Below are 17,194 nucleotides of genomic sequence, written 5' to 3'. Positions count from 1 at the left end.
TGCACAGATGCCAGAAATCCACAGTTGTTGTTCATGCAACTATAAAGACTCTTCAGAAAACACACATATCCAGAAGTAGTTTAACACTGAATAGTCTTGGATTGGATCGGCCAAGAGCTTGTTGGGGTTTTTTTTGTTGTTGTTTTGGGTTTTTTTAAGATCTTCCCTCCCCTACCTGACCTCAGCAATTCATAGGTTTCAAGCTGCACCTGAGGAATCCCATCTTTCCAGCCTAACCACTTACACAAACCCTCGCATACTGCCAGCCACAACTCTCTTCAAATTCTCACCGTTCATTAGTTCTTGAGCTTCTGTCACATTTTTCTCACCTCATTAGTGCCTGCAAAACTCTTCTGCCTCTGAATAACCGATACTTCTATTGGTTATAAACAGAGATGTAACAATTCCGATCTATCTCCTACGGCCCAGCCCAGGTGCCACTTAAGGGCAAGGCTTCCCAGCTACAGCTCTTCTGGAACACAACTCACTAAAGTTTCCTCTGCGCTTTGTATCCCAGACCACACATCTTGCATAGGTGTCAGGAAAACTAAATTGGAAAAACTGGTCTTAATAAATGGCTGCAAGTAATCAGATAAATAAACCAAGGCCTGGCGTTGAATCTCACACCCTTCAGCATCAAAAGCAGCAATGCAGCCCAGCACTAACTGCCTTTGCTGAAGGGTATCCTTGCTTTCAGACTGTTCTTCACTCTGCCTGTTAAATCAAGTCGTTCATTGATGAATTAAGAAAAAAGTTTCATTTCCTGTAAGCTTCTTAGGCTGTATCATCTATGCAAAATGAACCAGGATGAGTTTTAGGAGTTTTTTGGCGCTTTACGTCAGTTGTGTCTGTTGGAAAACATCCTGCGGAGCCCACAGGTTTAACCACACAGGTTTAACCACACAAATCCACAAGCATTACTCTCCTGTTTTGACTGTTGCCTCTGTCCCTGTTGCTATAGAAACAGATTGCGATGCCAAAAATGGAAGGATGATAATCATCTGGGGGGAAGGAAAAGAAAAAAGCAAAAAAAAAACCAGCTGGGAATGCAGCTAAAGATTATTTTAAAAGCACTCTTGATGCATTTTGGTCTTATATCCCTTTTTACAGAAGACACAGCCAGAAGCTACCAACAGAAGTGGAAACAATGCCTTACATTTTGGGAGAAACCAGCTACAAACCGCATCTTTCCTCAATTATCCCTCAAAATATGGTAGTATCTATATGGGGGAAACCAACTACATGACAACGAACAGTTTCTGACCCTTGGAAGTTAAGTCCCATTTGGCAGACCGAAGCTTCGCAGCCTAGTGCCCTCATTAACTGAACTGCACTCACCGTTCCTGGGTTTGCCCGTATTCACTTTCGGTCGAGCACTTTGGGCTTCTAAGTTTAATTTGCAGCCAGCCCAGGCGGTAGCAGGTGAGGTCCCGTGGGTCCCCAAAGCACAGCCTGTCCTACGCCGTCACCTGTGTCCACATGGCCTGGCCACCAGCTACCTGAGAAAGAAGGTAGACTTGGAGAAGGGACAGGTAGTTCCAATGTAGATGAGCTCCACAGGAATGGAAATAAGGAGCCTTCTGACGAGGACATGCTAACTGCTGAAAGAAAACAAACCAGGGTAAAATAATTGTGGTAGGAATAGATCAGCAACCAAATAACTGCCACCCTGAAGGTGGTGGATCCCCTGCCCGGGATCACGCTGATACGGATTAAACCCAGCACAGGGTGGGCAATAAGGAAGGGCTCATCATTAGCCAGCAGGTGCTTTAAGGTAACAGAAATTAAATAACCGCTAATATATGCAAAGATAAACAAGAAATTCAGGTAACTGCCCAAGGAGATGAAAAGTACGTGTTGAAGAGGCGCCAGAGGGAGGAGATGCATGTTCGGAAACCTGATGTACATGCGGGGCTTTGTATACCGAGTATCGGGCTGCTCGTTGAAACGCTGTGCGCGCTGCACCCGGCGCCGCAGTCACGAACCTGCTCGGGCTGTGGAGCTCGGTTCCCCGGGACAGCGGGGGGGACACCCGCCAACGGCCGCTTCACAGGCCGGCCGAGCCCCCCGCAGGCCCGCGGCGGCGCTGCCCGGCAACCGCGACCGGGCGGAGGCGGCGGGGCCCCCCTCGCCCCCCCGGGAGGCCGCCGGGGCGCGATGGAGCCGCGCAGCGAGCGCCCGCCCCGGGCCTGCAGGCCCCCGCCCGCCCCTCGGCAGCCAGGTAGGCAGCGGCCTGCCGGGCCGGGCCGAGCCGGGGCCGACCCCGACCCCGACCCCGGGCCGAGCCGGGCCGAACCGAGCCGGGCCGAACCGAGCCGGGCCGAACCGAGCGGGGCCGGTGGGCTCCCCCTGCCTCGCTGCTTCCGGCCCGCACCGAAAGGTGCTCCGCGACGTGCAGGCCCCGCTCCTGTTCTGGTTCGTCTCCAGGCTCTTCGCGGCAGCAAGGGTCAGGCTGTCCGCACGGAGCTTCTCCCTTCTATAAAATTGCCCTCGCTGGCGCCTTAGTCTTAAAAAACGCAGTAAGAAGTGACCCCACCAGCTTCAGACACTCGGTGTGCTTACTGATGCTGTTCCATCTGTTTTGGGAAAAAAAACCCCAGCCCAACGCATGTCTGTTTGTCAGCAGGGCACGGCAGCCGCATGGCTCTGTTTGCCAAGGCAGCGGAGGTGCTGGAGAGGAGAGCGGCAGGTGGAGATCCTCTGGCACCTTTTCTGAAAGGACAACTGTACTATGAAGAGGTTTGTGCTTTCCTTCTTCTAAGTAAATATTATAAAGCTGACAATTTTCAACACCGTTTCCTTGGGAAAAGAGAGACCTTTAAAAAAAACCTACAAGAGATGCCTGTGTCTTTTTTTTCTCCTGGTGAAAATCACAAGGTGTTCCCCCTACGTAAGGTTTTCCAACACTTTCCCAAGCATCTAGTGGTGCCTTCCAGTTGCCTCCCAGTCTCCCGAGGACCAGGTAAGGCAAGCGGCGGTTTACCCCTACAGCTGACTTCCAAGCCGAGCCGTTTCTTGACCAGCTGACTGACCAAACACAACACGCTGCATTTTCAGTTACACGGTACTGGTCCCTGACACAAGGCACAGCTTTCCATCTTTGTCCCCTACCTAGCCACTAGTTTCGATGCAACAAGTTGAAACACGTTATCTTGTCCCTGCCCGCTTCGGTCACCCATGGATTCGAAAGTAAATGCTCAGGGAACAGGGCCAGACTGGCTGGCAGGTGAGCTTAAACCACAATTCCTTGTGAAAATTAGAATAACTCAGTTCAGGAAGATGGAAAAGAATGTAGTACAAGCACCGATTCACGTATCTTCAAATGTGATGTGCATGGATTTGGTACTGTGTATAATGCAACTAGCGGCACGCTGTAAATCAGTCTCAGGGTTTGCAGCAGGGACAGAATTCACTCACTCAGGTTTCTGCTTCCTGGGCCCTGTCCTCAATGTTTCTGTTAACGAACGGCCTGATTTTAGCATGATTGTGGCTGACCCCATCCAGAGCAGAAGACTTTTGTCTTTCTTGATGAGCTGGCTTGGATGTCCATGTTATATCTTGCTGTTCATCCCTAAATTTATTCTTTGAGCAGATTTTGATTTCCAGATTTTTGTACATAAGTCTGTAGTGCCTAAAAATGCATATTCTCATAGTAGTGCAATTTCAGGTGTTAGAAAAAACATCACTGCCTGATCAGAGTCATATGACCCCTTACAGCACTAAATTCTCAGGTACAGGTGCCTCCCATACTTCTTTTTCTGATGCTCAGGCCAGCTGGTTGTAAAAAGGCACTTGGTGGTTGGTTTTTTTTCCCCAGAGTTCTTTAAAAAAACAAAGCCCACACAGTCGTAACGGCTAAGCTCCTGAGACAATTAATAGTTTGGACAGTATTAACAAGGGGCATTTTGTCATTGTGAGGATGTTTGACTGACTACTGCGCAGTTCTAAGCTTTTGCAGTCTGGTATTATCAAAACATACAAAAAACTTGAAGGAAAAGTATAGAGAAGAGCATTTTAATTTCAGTATTGTTTTTATCTAGCATGCATAAAAATATTTTAGTAAGGACAGCAGGCTCAGTTAACTGTTAAATTACAGTTGTTTGTGTATTTTTAAATATAGTTTCTTTGACTTAATGCAGAAGCATATACTCTCCAAGATTCTTTCTTAGAAGTGAAAGTATCTCTGCGGTTGCAGGTGATGCTTTCATAGGAAGTGTGGGGCAGGCAGCTGGGTCCATAAAGTCTTCAGACATGCAAGTTTAGCCTTTGCGAAACCAACCCTTAACTGAGATGTAAAAGCAGACTCTTAAACCCTGGAGGTAGAAGAATAGCTCACCTAAGTTAAGGATGTCAGATAGATAGGGCAGGGCATCTGAATTAGATTCTTATCTCCTTAAACTAAGACGACTACATCTGGGGGAAGGAGAAGGTTGTCAGAATGTCTTAATTTCAGAGATGATTGTATACCAGTGCTTATATTTAGGATTTTTGTAATATATATATAAAATGAATGAAAACCTGTTTGAAAGTCCAAAGTGCTTCCACCCTATCCAACTTGTGGTTGTTGACTTAGTTATATTTCTGTTTTCTGCCACTTCTATGGTTGCAATTCTTTTTCCTTTCCTCATGAGGGGAAATGCTCCAGGTTGAAAAACTGTAAGAGAGTATACACTGGAAAGTTAAGCTGCTATATGTACTCCTTGTTCTGTGTAGTGCATTGTTTATGCTGTCTTTCCCAGGGATTGTATGAAGAAGCATTAATACAATTTGAAAAAATCAAGGATACTGATTTTCAAGCCATGTATCAGCTTGGTGTAATGCATTATGATGGGCTAGGCACTAAGGAAGACCCTGTGAGTAATCTAGCTGTACGCTTTTTACTTTAAACGTTAGCTGATATTATTAAAAGCTGCTTTGTAAGCATGATTATGTAGTTTAAAATAAAGTCTTTGATTTAGAATTAGTTTCATGAAGCACAGATATTTACAAAGAATCATTAAAGAGAGGGGTTCTGGGCTGAAGGTGTTCTAAAAAATGGCTATAAAATTGGTTTGTCTGAAAAACTTAATTTGGATTTTAAAATACAACTTCTGAGGGTTTGTTTGTACTTTGTGTGGAAGCTATGTTTAAAAATCGCTATTAATCTTAATTTCTAATGAGCAGTACATACAAATTAAAATAAAATGCGTAAAAATGAAAATCAATAACTATATTTCAAAGTGTAAAACATCTGTTGCACAAAGATGTTTTTAAGGTACTTTCTGTTCTCTTAACATGGATGCTAAAGAAGATTGCGCTTTTGCCAGTGGTTGACAGTAATATTTTTAAATTAGGCAAATGAAGAATTACATTTGCAAAAGTTTGAAAACTCAAAATTCAAGAATTACATTACAAAAAAGGAAGATAAAGGAATGAATTGCTATAATAAGAAGAAAAGATTACATTTATTGAAGATGATAGGATGAAAGAAAGGGTAGATAAGACGGAAGGGCAAAATGATGAATGAAACAGTATATTAACACACCAGACTCTTCTCTGATGCTTACAGGATTGTCAGCAGAGCACAAAATATTTTGCTGGTTTTCAGAGGCGGTTTGCTTGTTCTGTATGCCTGTATAATTACCATATTGGTTTAGCCACAAATAAACGTTTCAGTAAAGTTTCATTTTCGCATATTATGAGAGGTGAATAAAAAAGAAACCTTTTATAAAGGGCTACTTCTACTGTATTTAAACAGGATGTCAATGCTAAATTGCAACAGTGTAAATCTTGTTTCCAAAACACTTCTGAGGCCCTTGGATGATAGACGATACAGCTCCTCATATGCAATGTTCTCCACTTGCTTATCTAACATTATTCTTTTGTTGTCCATTATGAATCAAACGTATTTTTAACGGAGGGACTTCGGAGCGTACTATTGTATCACTTTGCCTCCTGCTAAGGTTGTTTTATGATTTCAGATACATTATGCAATATGAAAAAGTTTAGAGAGGTCTAAAATTGAAAACATAGCAAGTTTAGGATGTGACATTAATGTATGTAAGAACAAGAATATTTTTCAGAAAATTTTTATCAGCAAAGAATAGTATAGTATCAGATGAACATTTATAAGGAAATGTTTCACATTAAAAATACATTGAGAATCAAAAATCCAGGTTCTGATTAGTAACCAAAGATGAGTTCTGCATTGGTATGACACTGTTCTCCAGACTGTCCAGCCAATTTGCCTCAGACTTCCTTCAAAGCGGAAAAAATTACCTGTCTCACAGAAGTTAGTGGATTCTCAGGCTTTTTATTTCATCCTCTTTGCAGTCTGAGTGTAATGACTAAAATGTCTCAATTTTAGGAAAGAGGAGTGGAATACATGAAGAAAATATTCTACTCTGATTCTCCGAAAGCAAGACACTTGAAGTTCGCAGCTGCATACAATCTTGGCAGAGCATATTACGAAGGATGTGGTGTTAAGCAGTCAACTGAAGAGGCCGAAAGGTAATGGCAGTCAGCAATTTTCCTGATGAATATAAGATGCTGTGTTACTTACAGCTTTCTTTGTCCCCATTTTCTTAGGTTATGGCTTATTGCTGCAGACCACGGCAATCCAAAAGCAAGCATAAAGGCCCAGAGTACTTTAGGAATGCTTTATTCTGCGTCAGATGTAAAAGATCTGAAGAAGGTAAGGCCCACTTGTACCTTTTCAGTGTCATAAGTCCCAAATAAATTCGAATTTCACAGGAAGATTACAGTGATGTATTTGACTCTGAAAGTTGAATTTTAAGTACTGGTAGGCATTATTACCCATGTAAGCCTGTATGAACAGCCAGAATCCCTCATTTTGACTCACTTGACACTGCCAGCCAAGATTATATATTTTTTTAAAACTTTATTTTTAATACGAGTATCTGTGAGAACGATGGAATGAATTTGTCAGCTTTGGTAACCTTCATAAATCAAGCAGGTGTCACTGATTGACATCTCTGACCATAAATGACACAAGTTTAAAACCCTTAGAAGGATTCTGCTTTCTTTTATGTATAAGCACTTCTTACAGGATGGTTGATGTAAAAGCTTTTATGTAAACAGTATGCAACAGAAGCAGCTAAAGTAAATATATTCTCAACTTTGTGCCTCTTGTTTAGGCCTTTTTCTGGCATTCAGAAGCGTGTGGCAACGGAAATCTAGAATCACAGGGAGCACTTGGTCTTATGTATCTCTATGGACAAGGTGTACATCAAAACACCAAAGCTGCTTTGGAGTATTTGAGAGAAGCAGCAGAACGTGGAAACATCTACGCTCAAGGCCATCTGGTGGAATATTATTACAACCGAAAATTCTATACAACCGCTGCTGCATTAGCCAAAAGGTAAAGTTAATTTTGCTGTATCTTTTATTATGGTTATTCATGTAAGACCATGTAACTTGGATTAAAATGATTAGTAATTTCATACTCTTGTCTCTCAAACTCAAGAGAAAGAAACAGTTGAGATAATGAATTGCAAAACTTCATCTTCAAAGAGGGATGATCACAGATGAAATTAATACTATAAAGGTTCTTAATTACTTAGTACAGTTGAACTTTTCTTTCTGATCCTGTGAAACAAGGGAGTCTTGAACTAGAATGCCAAGTAGACCAAGCAGAAGTCCACATGCAACCCTGCCTTCCTGTCTCCTCAGTTCACAATCTCCTCTAGGCTCCTGCCTTCACCAGTCCCTTTTAAACCCCTACAATCATAGAATCCCAGCTTGAAAGGGACCTCAAGGATCACCTGGTCCAACCTTTCTTAGCAAAAGTACTGTCTAGACAAGATGGCCCAGCACCCTCTTCAGCTGAATCTTAAAAGTTTCCGGTGTTGGGGAATCTACCACTTCCCTGGGGAGATTATTCCAATGGCTCACTGTGAAAAATTTTCCTCGTGTTCAATCAGAATCTCCACAGAAGTAACTTGTACCTCTTTTCCACGTAAAGTGTTGGAAAAAGGAAGTCCCCACCTTCTTTGCAGCCACCCTTTAAATACTGGAACATGGTGATAAGGTCTCCCCTAAGCCTCCTTTTCTGAAGGCTGAACAAACCCAGTTCTCTCAGCCTTCCCAGTCCTCTGATCATCTTTGTGGCCCTTCTCTGGACACGCTCCAGCCTGTCCACATCTTTCTTGTCTAGCAGGGACCAAAACTGAACACAGTATTCCAGGTGTGGCCTTACCAGCACTGAGCAGAGTGGGATAACGACTTCTTTGTCTCTGCTGGCAATGCCCTTGTTCGCTCCTGTTGAGCTTGTTACCCATCAGATTCCCCAGATCCCTTTCCACAGAGCTGCTCCCCAGCTGGGTAGATCCCAGGCTGTGCTGCACTCCTGGATTATGTTTTCCCAGGTGCAAGACCTTACACTTGTCCCTGTTGAACTTCATAGATTTCTTGTTAGCCCACTCCTCCAGCCTATCCAGGCCTTCCTGCAGGGTGGCTCTCCCTTCCGAAGCATCCACTCCCCCACTCAGTTTGGTTTCATTGGCAAACTTGATCAGGGTACACTTGATCCCATCATCCAGATCACTTATGAAGATATGAAACAGTGTTGGGCCCAATATCGATCCCTGGGGGACCCCACTTGTGACAGGCTGCCAGCGTGAAAAAGAGTCGCTTACCACCCCGCTCTGGGCGCAGCCTGTCAGCCAGTTCCCCCCGCCCCCACCGCACCACACTTGTCCAGACTGCAACACACCAGTTTCTCTAGGAGAAGGCTGTGGGAAACAGCATCAAAAGCCTTGAAGAAATCCAGGTAGACAATGTCCACTGCTCACCTCACATCAACCGAGCAGGTTACTTTGTCATGGAAGGCAATCAGGATTGTCAAGCACGATTTGCCCTTGGTGAACCTGTGCTGGCTTTTCCCAATCGCATGCTTCATTTGATTTGCGATGGCTCCCAGGAGGATTCGCTCCGTAACTTTCCCAGGGACTGAATTAAGACTGAGGTAAGACTGATGGGCCTGTAATTTCCTGGATTGTCCTTTAAGCTCTTCTTGTAGACAAGGGTGACATTAGCTTTCTTCCAGTCTTCTGGGACATCCCCCCATCTCCGTGACTTCTCAAAGATTATGGCCTCACAATGACATCGGTCAGCTCTCTTAACACCTTCAGGTGGATGTTGTCACGGTCCATCCATTTGTAGGGGTCAACCTCCTGTAATAGTTCACATACCAACTCCTCCTTCACCGATGGTGGGTCTGTGTTTGCCTTAGTCCAGATTTTTGTTCCCAAGGCCTGGGACCCAACAGGGCTGGTAAAGACAGAGCTGAAGAAATTGTTGAGAATTTCTCCCTTTTCAGTATCACCGGCAACTAATTTACCTCTCCATTTAACAGTGGGCCAATATTTTCCTTCTATTTCTGCTTGTTATTTATGTACCTGGAGAAACGTTTCTTGTAGTTTTTGACATCTCTGGCCAATCCCAATTCGAGCTGAGCTTTTGCTTTTCTAACTGCATCTCTGTGTGTCCTGGCAATGCCCCTGTAGCTCTCAATGGGTACTCATCTGCTTTTCTGTCTCTGATATGCTTCTCTTTTGGTTTTGAGCAGGCTCAGAAGCTTGCAGTTAAGCCAAAGGGGTATCCTGCTCCACCTACTTCCCTTACCTTTAAAGGGGATGAGCAGTTTTACTGCTTCCAGGACAACATTCTTGAAAAATGCCTAGCACTCGCTTTCTCCTTTATCCTCCATGGAAGCTTCCCACAGAGTCCTTCCCAAATGAGCTCTGAGTGAGCTGGTTTGCTCTTCTAAAACATACCGCCTGTGTTTTAGTACTAACCTCCAGCGTGCTCAGCAGGATCCCAAACTTGACAATATTATGATCACTGCAGCCAAGGCTATGACTAACAGAAATATTTACAAAGCACATTTTCTTGGTTTGTGAGTAGCAAGTCCAGCAATGCCTCGTTCCTGGTTGGCATATCTAACATTTGCATGAGGAAGCAGTTCTCTACGCATTCCAGGAAGCTAATGGATGACATGTGAGCTGCTGTATTGTTCTTCCAACAAATGTCTGGGTGACAAAAGTCACCCATAAGAACCAGGTTCTGGTGACCTGAAGCTTAAGTAACCCAAATACTGCTTTGCTGGCCTTACTGTCTTGGTGTAAAGGGTTGACAGCAGACACCAACTGTTAGATCCCCCTCTAATCTTGACCCAGAGGCATTCGATAGGGTTTCCACAATCATCGTAGCTGACTTCTATACATCCAAGGTTCTCCATAACATAGAGCATGATTCCTCCTCTTCTTCCCTGCCAGTCTTTACAGAACAGCCTATAGCCATTCATCATGATTCTCCAGTCAGGTGAGCTGCCTCACCACATTTCAGTTATTCCTACGATACAGTATCTTTCTGACAGGGTGTGGATCTCCAGTTCTCCTGCTGTTGCCCAGCCTGCATGCACTGGTATACATACACTTGAAGTTGCTGGTCTTCTGGTTCTCATCTTGGGAGGCACCCAAGGAACATTTGTCACTGCTCTGGTTGGTCTGGCTTATTCCACAGCTGGTTGTAATGGCACAAGCATTGCCACTTTGTACCCTGCCCCCCAGGTCCTTCAGTTTAAAGCCTGCCTCACCAAGGTGGCCAGCCTGCTGCCAGAGATTCCCTCGCCTCTTCTAGATGGGTGATCCCAACCCTCCTTACAGGCTACAGTCATCGAAGAACATCCCATTGTCATAAAAGCCAAAACCCTCACGACAGCACCAGCCACAAAGCCAGAAGTTGGGTTGCACCGTGTATTTCTGGCTGCACCCCTTCCTAGTCTGGTAAAATGGAAGAAAAGGTAACTTGGGCACCAATACTTTTTCACTTGCACCCCCAGGGCTTTGTAGCCTTCCTTGACTCTGTCCAGGTTCCAGCTTGCAGTGTCATTCAAAACAACATGAAAAAATAGCAACGGATAGTAGTCTGTGCTCGTGACAAGCTGTGGCACCCTCTCAGCAACACCTTGGACCTCAGCTCCTGGAAGGCAGCATACCTCTCGTGACTTCCCTGTCAGGCTGGCAGATGGGCACCTCAGTGCCCCTTAAGAGTCACCTACTACAAGCACTTGTTCCTTTTTTCGGCGTCCACTGCGTGCTGCTGTTACAGTTTCTCCTTGCTGACCTTGCTTGCGGTTGTCTACAGCTGTTAAAGCTTCATACACTTTTTCGGTTGAGATACAGGAAGGTGTAGACTGAAGCAGAGTCCTGCTTTTGTGGGTCACCAGGGTCCAAGATGCCTCATTCTCTGTGGTGTCTGCCACAGCAGCATGGTTCTGCAACCACTCATCTATCTCCACCTCACCCCTCCAGTACCGCAAAGAATACAAGTATTCCCACCATCTTACATCCCATCATTTCCCTTGCTCTGTGGCTCAGCGTGCTTTGGTCCAGTTCCTGTGTCCTTTACAGGAAAAGCAAGCATTGATACTGCCTGGGATCCTGCATTAAGCACTGTGAGTAGCACAGCCTGGGACCTACAAGTAGCTGCTGCACACAGTACCAAGTTACCACCCTTTAGTTTTCCGTTGCTGCTTACAGGGATGTGTACTGCACAGGCATTTTGAAGCCTGGACAAAAAAAAAGGCATCTGCATGCAAGCAGTTTCTGGTGATTGCGTAGAGGTACAGCTCTGAGCCACAATTACGCAGCACTGACCGACCTTTTCACAGGCAATCGCTGTAGGACTCACTGCTCTACATACTCTGGCGTGGTTTGTGTACTGCAGAAATAGCAACTTCTGTTATAGGCTGCAATATTTAAAATAGCCAGTCTGTATCAAGTTTCTGTATCTTGAACTACTCATGGAGGAGAAAAGCAACGTTCGTGACAGTTCTATAGCTGATCAACAGCACACTTCTGCAACAAACCTCCAGAGCTGGCCAGTATATGGTTAAAAATTCAGTCTGTCCGTCAGATTTCAATTTGCTGGAAATAAGATGCAGACATGAGTGCCTACTTATACAAGCTACACATAGTATTATCCATGCTTTCTGTGGTATGTTTATAAAGCTGCTGCTGCCCAGCAATAAACATGTCACAACTTACCCTCTTAGAAAAGCTGCACCCTTGTATATACATGTCACTGCACAGCAGTACCTCCGGTAATTCAGTAGTTCAGCTGTGAATGCTGTTTGCTATACTCATTGCTGAGAAGGATTGTTTTCTCTCTGAACTGTTTCTTTCCTTTTGCACTTTAAGTAGACTGATAGCCATTCAGTCCAGTCTAGCTTGTCTTGCTTGGAATGCATCCCCTCCAGTCAATAGCTACATGGTGGATTATTCAGACAAGTAAACAGTGCACTTCATCAGCTGCAATTGTGATTGCAGAAAATAGCAATGAAATCCCCTATACAGCCAGAAGTGACAATTTCTGTACCAAAAGATACTGCCACCATACTTGAAATCAGTTCCACTTAACTGGGATTGCAGTTGGCCTTGAGGCAGAAACCTCAGCAGTTCAACCAGCTGTATCAAGCATCAGTACCTTTTCTTCTAAAATTTTTCCTTCTGTGTTCACACCAACTATGCAGTTTGTTACGTTATGTACAAACATACAAACATGACACGATTACGTATGGTAGAACCTCGCCTAATATTTGGAGTCTAGATCACCTACTGATACTTCACTTCAAATCACAACTTTGTTATCCCACACAGTTCTACTTACCCATTGCTACGGTAGGTTCTCGAAGTCAACTGTGCTGAACTGAGTTTTTGCCTGACTTGACAGGATATTGTTATTTGCATGAGCATTCTGTTGTGCACCTTTTGGAAAGGAAGGCAAAAATGCTATGCATCAGAAAACATAAAAGAGGTAATAGGTTAACGTTATTATATTTGAATGTTCTTGCCAATAAGCTTGCTTTTTTTTTTTTTTTTTTTTTTTTTTACTCCTGTCGTGTTACTGCATTTGTTAATGGCACCAAATTAAGTGGGAGAACATTCCTCTCAACACTTTAAAGTGATTTAACAAGCCCTGACTTGCAGGGGGTTAGTTCAGAATAATCTTTCACAGACATTGATTTACAGAGAGTAGCTACAAACTGCAGCGACTTGCACTTTTTTGTCAAGTCTGTGACTATTTGACACAACAACAAACTACAATGATGTGTGAAGCAGCATATAATTACTGTTTGTCTCTGGAAAGGATATGGGGCTTGGGAGTTTCTGTTTTAAGACAGTAGTTAGAAAAAAAATAAATCAATTCCCACTTAGAAAATGATGTACCTAGTACTAGAGTAACAATGCTAGGCAATTATAGCCTGATAGTTAAAAAAAAACGTTCACTTTGTCCTCCTGATTCTTAAAATAGTTCTTAGTAAAAACAACATGCTGAAAATAAGGTGACAGCAAGCAGATGCAATGCAGAAGATCAAAAATAATTGAGCTGAAACAGTTTTAAGTGGTTGTCGTAAGTGGGTCTTATAACCTGAGGCTCTCAAGTAAGTCCAGGATCTTCAGATCACTAAGATTTGTCAATATCCTAGCAAGAAGTTGGAATTCTAGAACCACGCACTGGTTTGGGTCGGCCTTTTAAACACCACCTAGTCTCAGCCCCCCTGCTGTGGGCAGGGACACTTTCCACCAGATGAAGTTACTCAATTGTATGAAGTAAGAGCTTTGCCTGTCTTCCATATATATATATTTATTTTGATGGAATACTTTAAATAGGAACAATTAGCATAAAATATGCTGCATTTTATAACTAATGTAACAATAGTGAAAGTGACTGCAAAAGTTACGTATTTGTTTTGTATTTACTATCACAACATCCAAATAAGACTAACTTCAAATCAAATACTCAATAGAAGAATCCTCATCAGGTTGCCACATACATGTAAATTTCAGCTTGTTTTGGATTAATGATGTAAATGGAAGGAGGCATTGTCAAGTCATGTACGGTCAACTTTAATTATTGTTTGAAATAGCATTATCTAACTTAATGCTGTAAATTCCACAACAGGGTTACAGAAAATGATGACATCAAGATGCTAGCAAAGATAACTGATTGTCTTCCTAAATACGTAGCCAAGGGGGTTGCTATGGCTGCTTTCTACTTGGCTCGATGCTTCCAGCTTGGCCGAGGTGTACAGCAAGATCAAGCCACTGCTAAAAAATACTATTCTAAGGTAAGCTGGGTAAGTCTTACAGACCAATGTAAGTCTCAGGAAATCGCATGATACCTTAGATTTGAGTCTTTAAACTTGCTGTTTGGTTAAAGATTCCAACATTATTTATGTTTGAAAAAAAAATCTCTGCAAGAAAATTAAGAGTGATAAAATCATATTGAAACCTAAAAATAGTCGTGAAAGGTACTATCTGACCACTTGCTTAAGCAAACAACTCTGCCAACCAAAAAAAAAAAAAAAAATCTGTGATAATCACCACTGCAAAGAGCTTGGTAACTTGCAAGATAAATTAGCCAAAAGATTTGAATAATTTTATCCCCGGATGATTTCCTGTCTGTCACTCTCTCAAGCTGAAAAAATTGTAACTTCTCCTCTAACAATTACAACCTTCATTAACCATACTTAATCAGTTGTAACTGGTTGTCATGCTTATTTTTATGTTTATGTTTTTAGCAATAGCTGAGCATCTACTGTCACTGATACACAGGGGAAAAAATAGGCCACATTTTTTGGTAATTCTGAAGTTTAAGTAAAATTTACTGCTTGAGGAAAAAGATCGATAATGGCTTCTAGAAGACAAATCTGATAAATATCAGTGATGCCTAAAGGTACTGTTGAGGCAAGATGATTATGCCAACTGAACAGAGCGTAGCAAGACTGGATCTGTGCTTCAGAGAGACTCTTGATTTTTGTGCATGTAGAGACCATTCGTTTCCTCAAGTAGAATAACTTGATGTCCAGCTTGGTGCAATAAATGGAGAGTTATGTAAATGATAGATTACAAATAACAATTTTTGTGGCTCCTTACTCAGGTAAGCCACTGACAGAAGAGGCCTAGGAGAGCAGGTTGTTCTCTGAATACATACATTTTATATGTTTTGTTGTCCTGCTGTGGGAAGTGCTACAGAAGATAGGATGAGGCGCAGATGAGGAAAGAAATACGAACTGGGGTGTAAGGCACACTGTAGCCAGCAGTCCTAGGTAAGCCTTAAGGCACAGAAGAGGCCCATCAGGATTAAATTGCCGCACTGCTTTGTAATTACAGAAAATTACAACTTTCAGTCATCATTCTGTAGCTATATGTCTGAGACTGATCTAGGAACGTCACTAACTTCTTAGTGTAAAAAGAGATGATTTCTATTGACTGGCGCCATGCATCTCTATATCAACAACAAAAGAGAAGGAGCAGAAAATAAACAAGAAAGCTACCCGAAGCCGTAACTTGGGAACAAGTAAAGGACAAGAGCTGTGGTTGTGTTCAGTTTCTTTTGTACTTGGAAAATATTCTGGTGTTAACTGTACAATTATACCCACTTAAAATTAAAATCATGTTTGCTTTTTTAATTAACTGCTCAGCTGCGGTTTTGACCTACTGTTCTTGGACCCAGTCAGTTTTGAAAGAGGCAAGAAAAAAAAGATGGGTATCCCAGGGGGTACTGAAATAGATGATGGAAGTGAATGAAACTGACCCAGTCTGTATGCAGATTTGTGTTTCTGACTGGTGACAGCACATGCCATAGGGACAGAATAAAAACAAACTCAAGACTATAGTCTAAAGTACGCTCATTTAAAATACTGAATTTTTCTTCCGTGGCATCAGAAATAGGGATTTAAAGCTGAATATATTAACTCTAATACTTTAACAAATTCATTATCTCAGATAATGTCACCAAAACTTCAAAGACCTTATTAATGTTACATTGACAACATACAATTTTATTTTAGATATCAACTAGAGCTCCCTATTCTTTGTTTTCAAAGGCATGCCTTCTGGATCCTGGTGTTGCTTCTGACCTTGAACTGGCAGCCAATCTCGGGAAAATATAGTGTTTCCTTTAACTGTGACTGGTACAGAAATGTATTTCCTACAATAAACCATCTTTAATCTGTAGCAATTTTAGACTGTTCATCACTTACTGCCTGCTTTTCAACTTTCAATAAATTAAAAAAGAATTTGTAAATTGCTTTATCTAAAAAAAAAAAAGGGAAAGCAAAATGCTTACACTCTTTCTTCAGCTGAGATGAGGCAAAGGCAGATGTTTTAAAATGGTATTGGAGACTTCAGGTTTATTAAGGACATGTTACTGGGACAGATGTCCTGTGTTGTCTTCATGTGTACTGATAATGGCACATGAATCAAATCAAAACCAAATAAAAATTTCTTTTCTGCATTTTTAGTACTTAAACATTACATTTTAATTTTCTTGTCTAGTTTTCACATAAAACCCATTCACAGGTCAGAACCATTTTTACATCTTGTGAGTGGTCTGTATACTTTCTTTCACATGCTTTTGCAATGTCTCTCAATCTACTCACATGTCTTAATGCATTTTACTCTTGGACTGCAGAGAGTCTAAGTTAGAAATCGGCCCGTACGACACTAAACTCGACACTGTTTGAACTGTAAACTTTGAAAACTAGCAAATACTAACAGAACTATGAAAAAAGCCCACTAGTATGGCAACACTGAATATACATGTCCCCTGCACAAGGCCTGTACTCCTCAGTCCTTCATACTACATTTACACTGCCTCTGTTTGTATTGGAAATAGTCGAAATCTTTTTGGCTAGGAGTGTGTACGCCGGAGCAATGTTATGCTGAATCTTTTATCAAAAGATACTTCCATTAACTGCTAGTAAACTTTGCTGATTGCTATGGTAAGCCTGAGCATTTCTAAATACCTGTTTATTTGTAAAAGCTTGCTTCTTGGGATCTGCACCACAACCTAGAACTTTCTTGAATCTGTTGGAACAGAAGGCTAGATGTTACTAAAAACACTGATTTACATATAGCATGCAGATTTTACGTACCTTACAATATAGCCGGTCTTAGCTGCAAGCAGTTTTTCTAAAAGCACAGCTATACTGAATTTAAAAGAAAGTAATGACTGTCACCTAGGGATTTTTGATGATGTTTAATTATTTAGATGTGCATTAAGACCATATTTACATATTTTTTACATAAATTAAAAAAACCCACTGAAGACATATAGTTTTCTTTCCTTGTATAAAATAAGGGAAAGATTTGAAAGTTGTTTGAAATCGGGATATTTGAATAAA

The 17,194-nt window shown here is 42.1% G+C and overlaps 1 protein-coding gene across 2 annotated transcripts; it reads left to right on the top strand.

Moving 5' to 3' along the window:
- Window positions 1–2,376: 2,376 nt before the first annotated feature.
- Window positions 2,377–16,893, top strand: LRP2BP (LRP2 binding protein). Of its 2 annotated transcripts, none has more exons than XM_005438960.3 (7): window positions 2,377–2,739; window positions 4,740–4,853; window positions 6,347–6,489; window positions 6,568–6,673; window positions 7,137–7,360; window positions 13,969–14,134; window positions 15,896–16,893. In XM_005438960.3, the coding sequence occupies exons 1-7, from the start codon at window positions 2,641–2,643 to the stop codon at window positions 15,959–15,961; spliced, it is 918 nt and encodes a 305-aa protein (XP_005439017.2). In that variant the 5' UTR covers window positions 2,377–2,640; the 3' UTR covers window positions 15,962–16,893. The 2 variants fall into 2 exon arrangements, with proteins under 2 accessions (XP_005439017.2, XP_055567189.1); XM_055711214.1 differs by lacking the exon at window positions 2,377–2,739 and adding an exon at window positions 3,557–4,429.
- The last annotated feature ends 301 nt before the right edge of the window (window positions 16,894–17,194 follow it).

Source organism: Falco cherrug, chromosome 1 (assembly GCF_023634085.1).
Source record: "Falco cherrug isolate bFalChe1 chromosome 1, bFalChe1.pri, whole genome shotgun sequence".
NCBI classification, from domain to species: Eukaryota; Metazoa; Chordata; class Aves; order Falconiformes; family Falconidae; genus Falco; species Falco cherrug.
The sequence above is the reverse complement of the archived record's forward strand: the minus strand, read 5'-3'. Positions and strand labels throughout refer to the sequence as shown.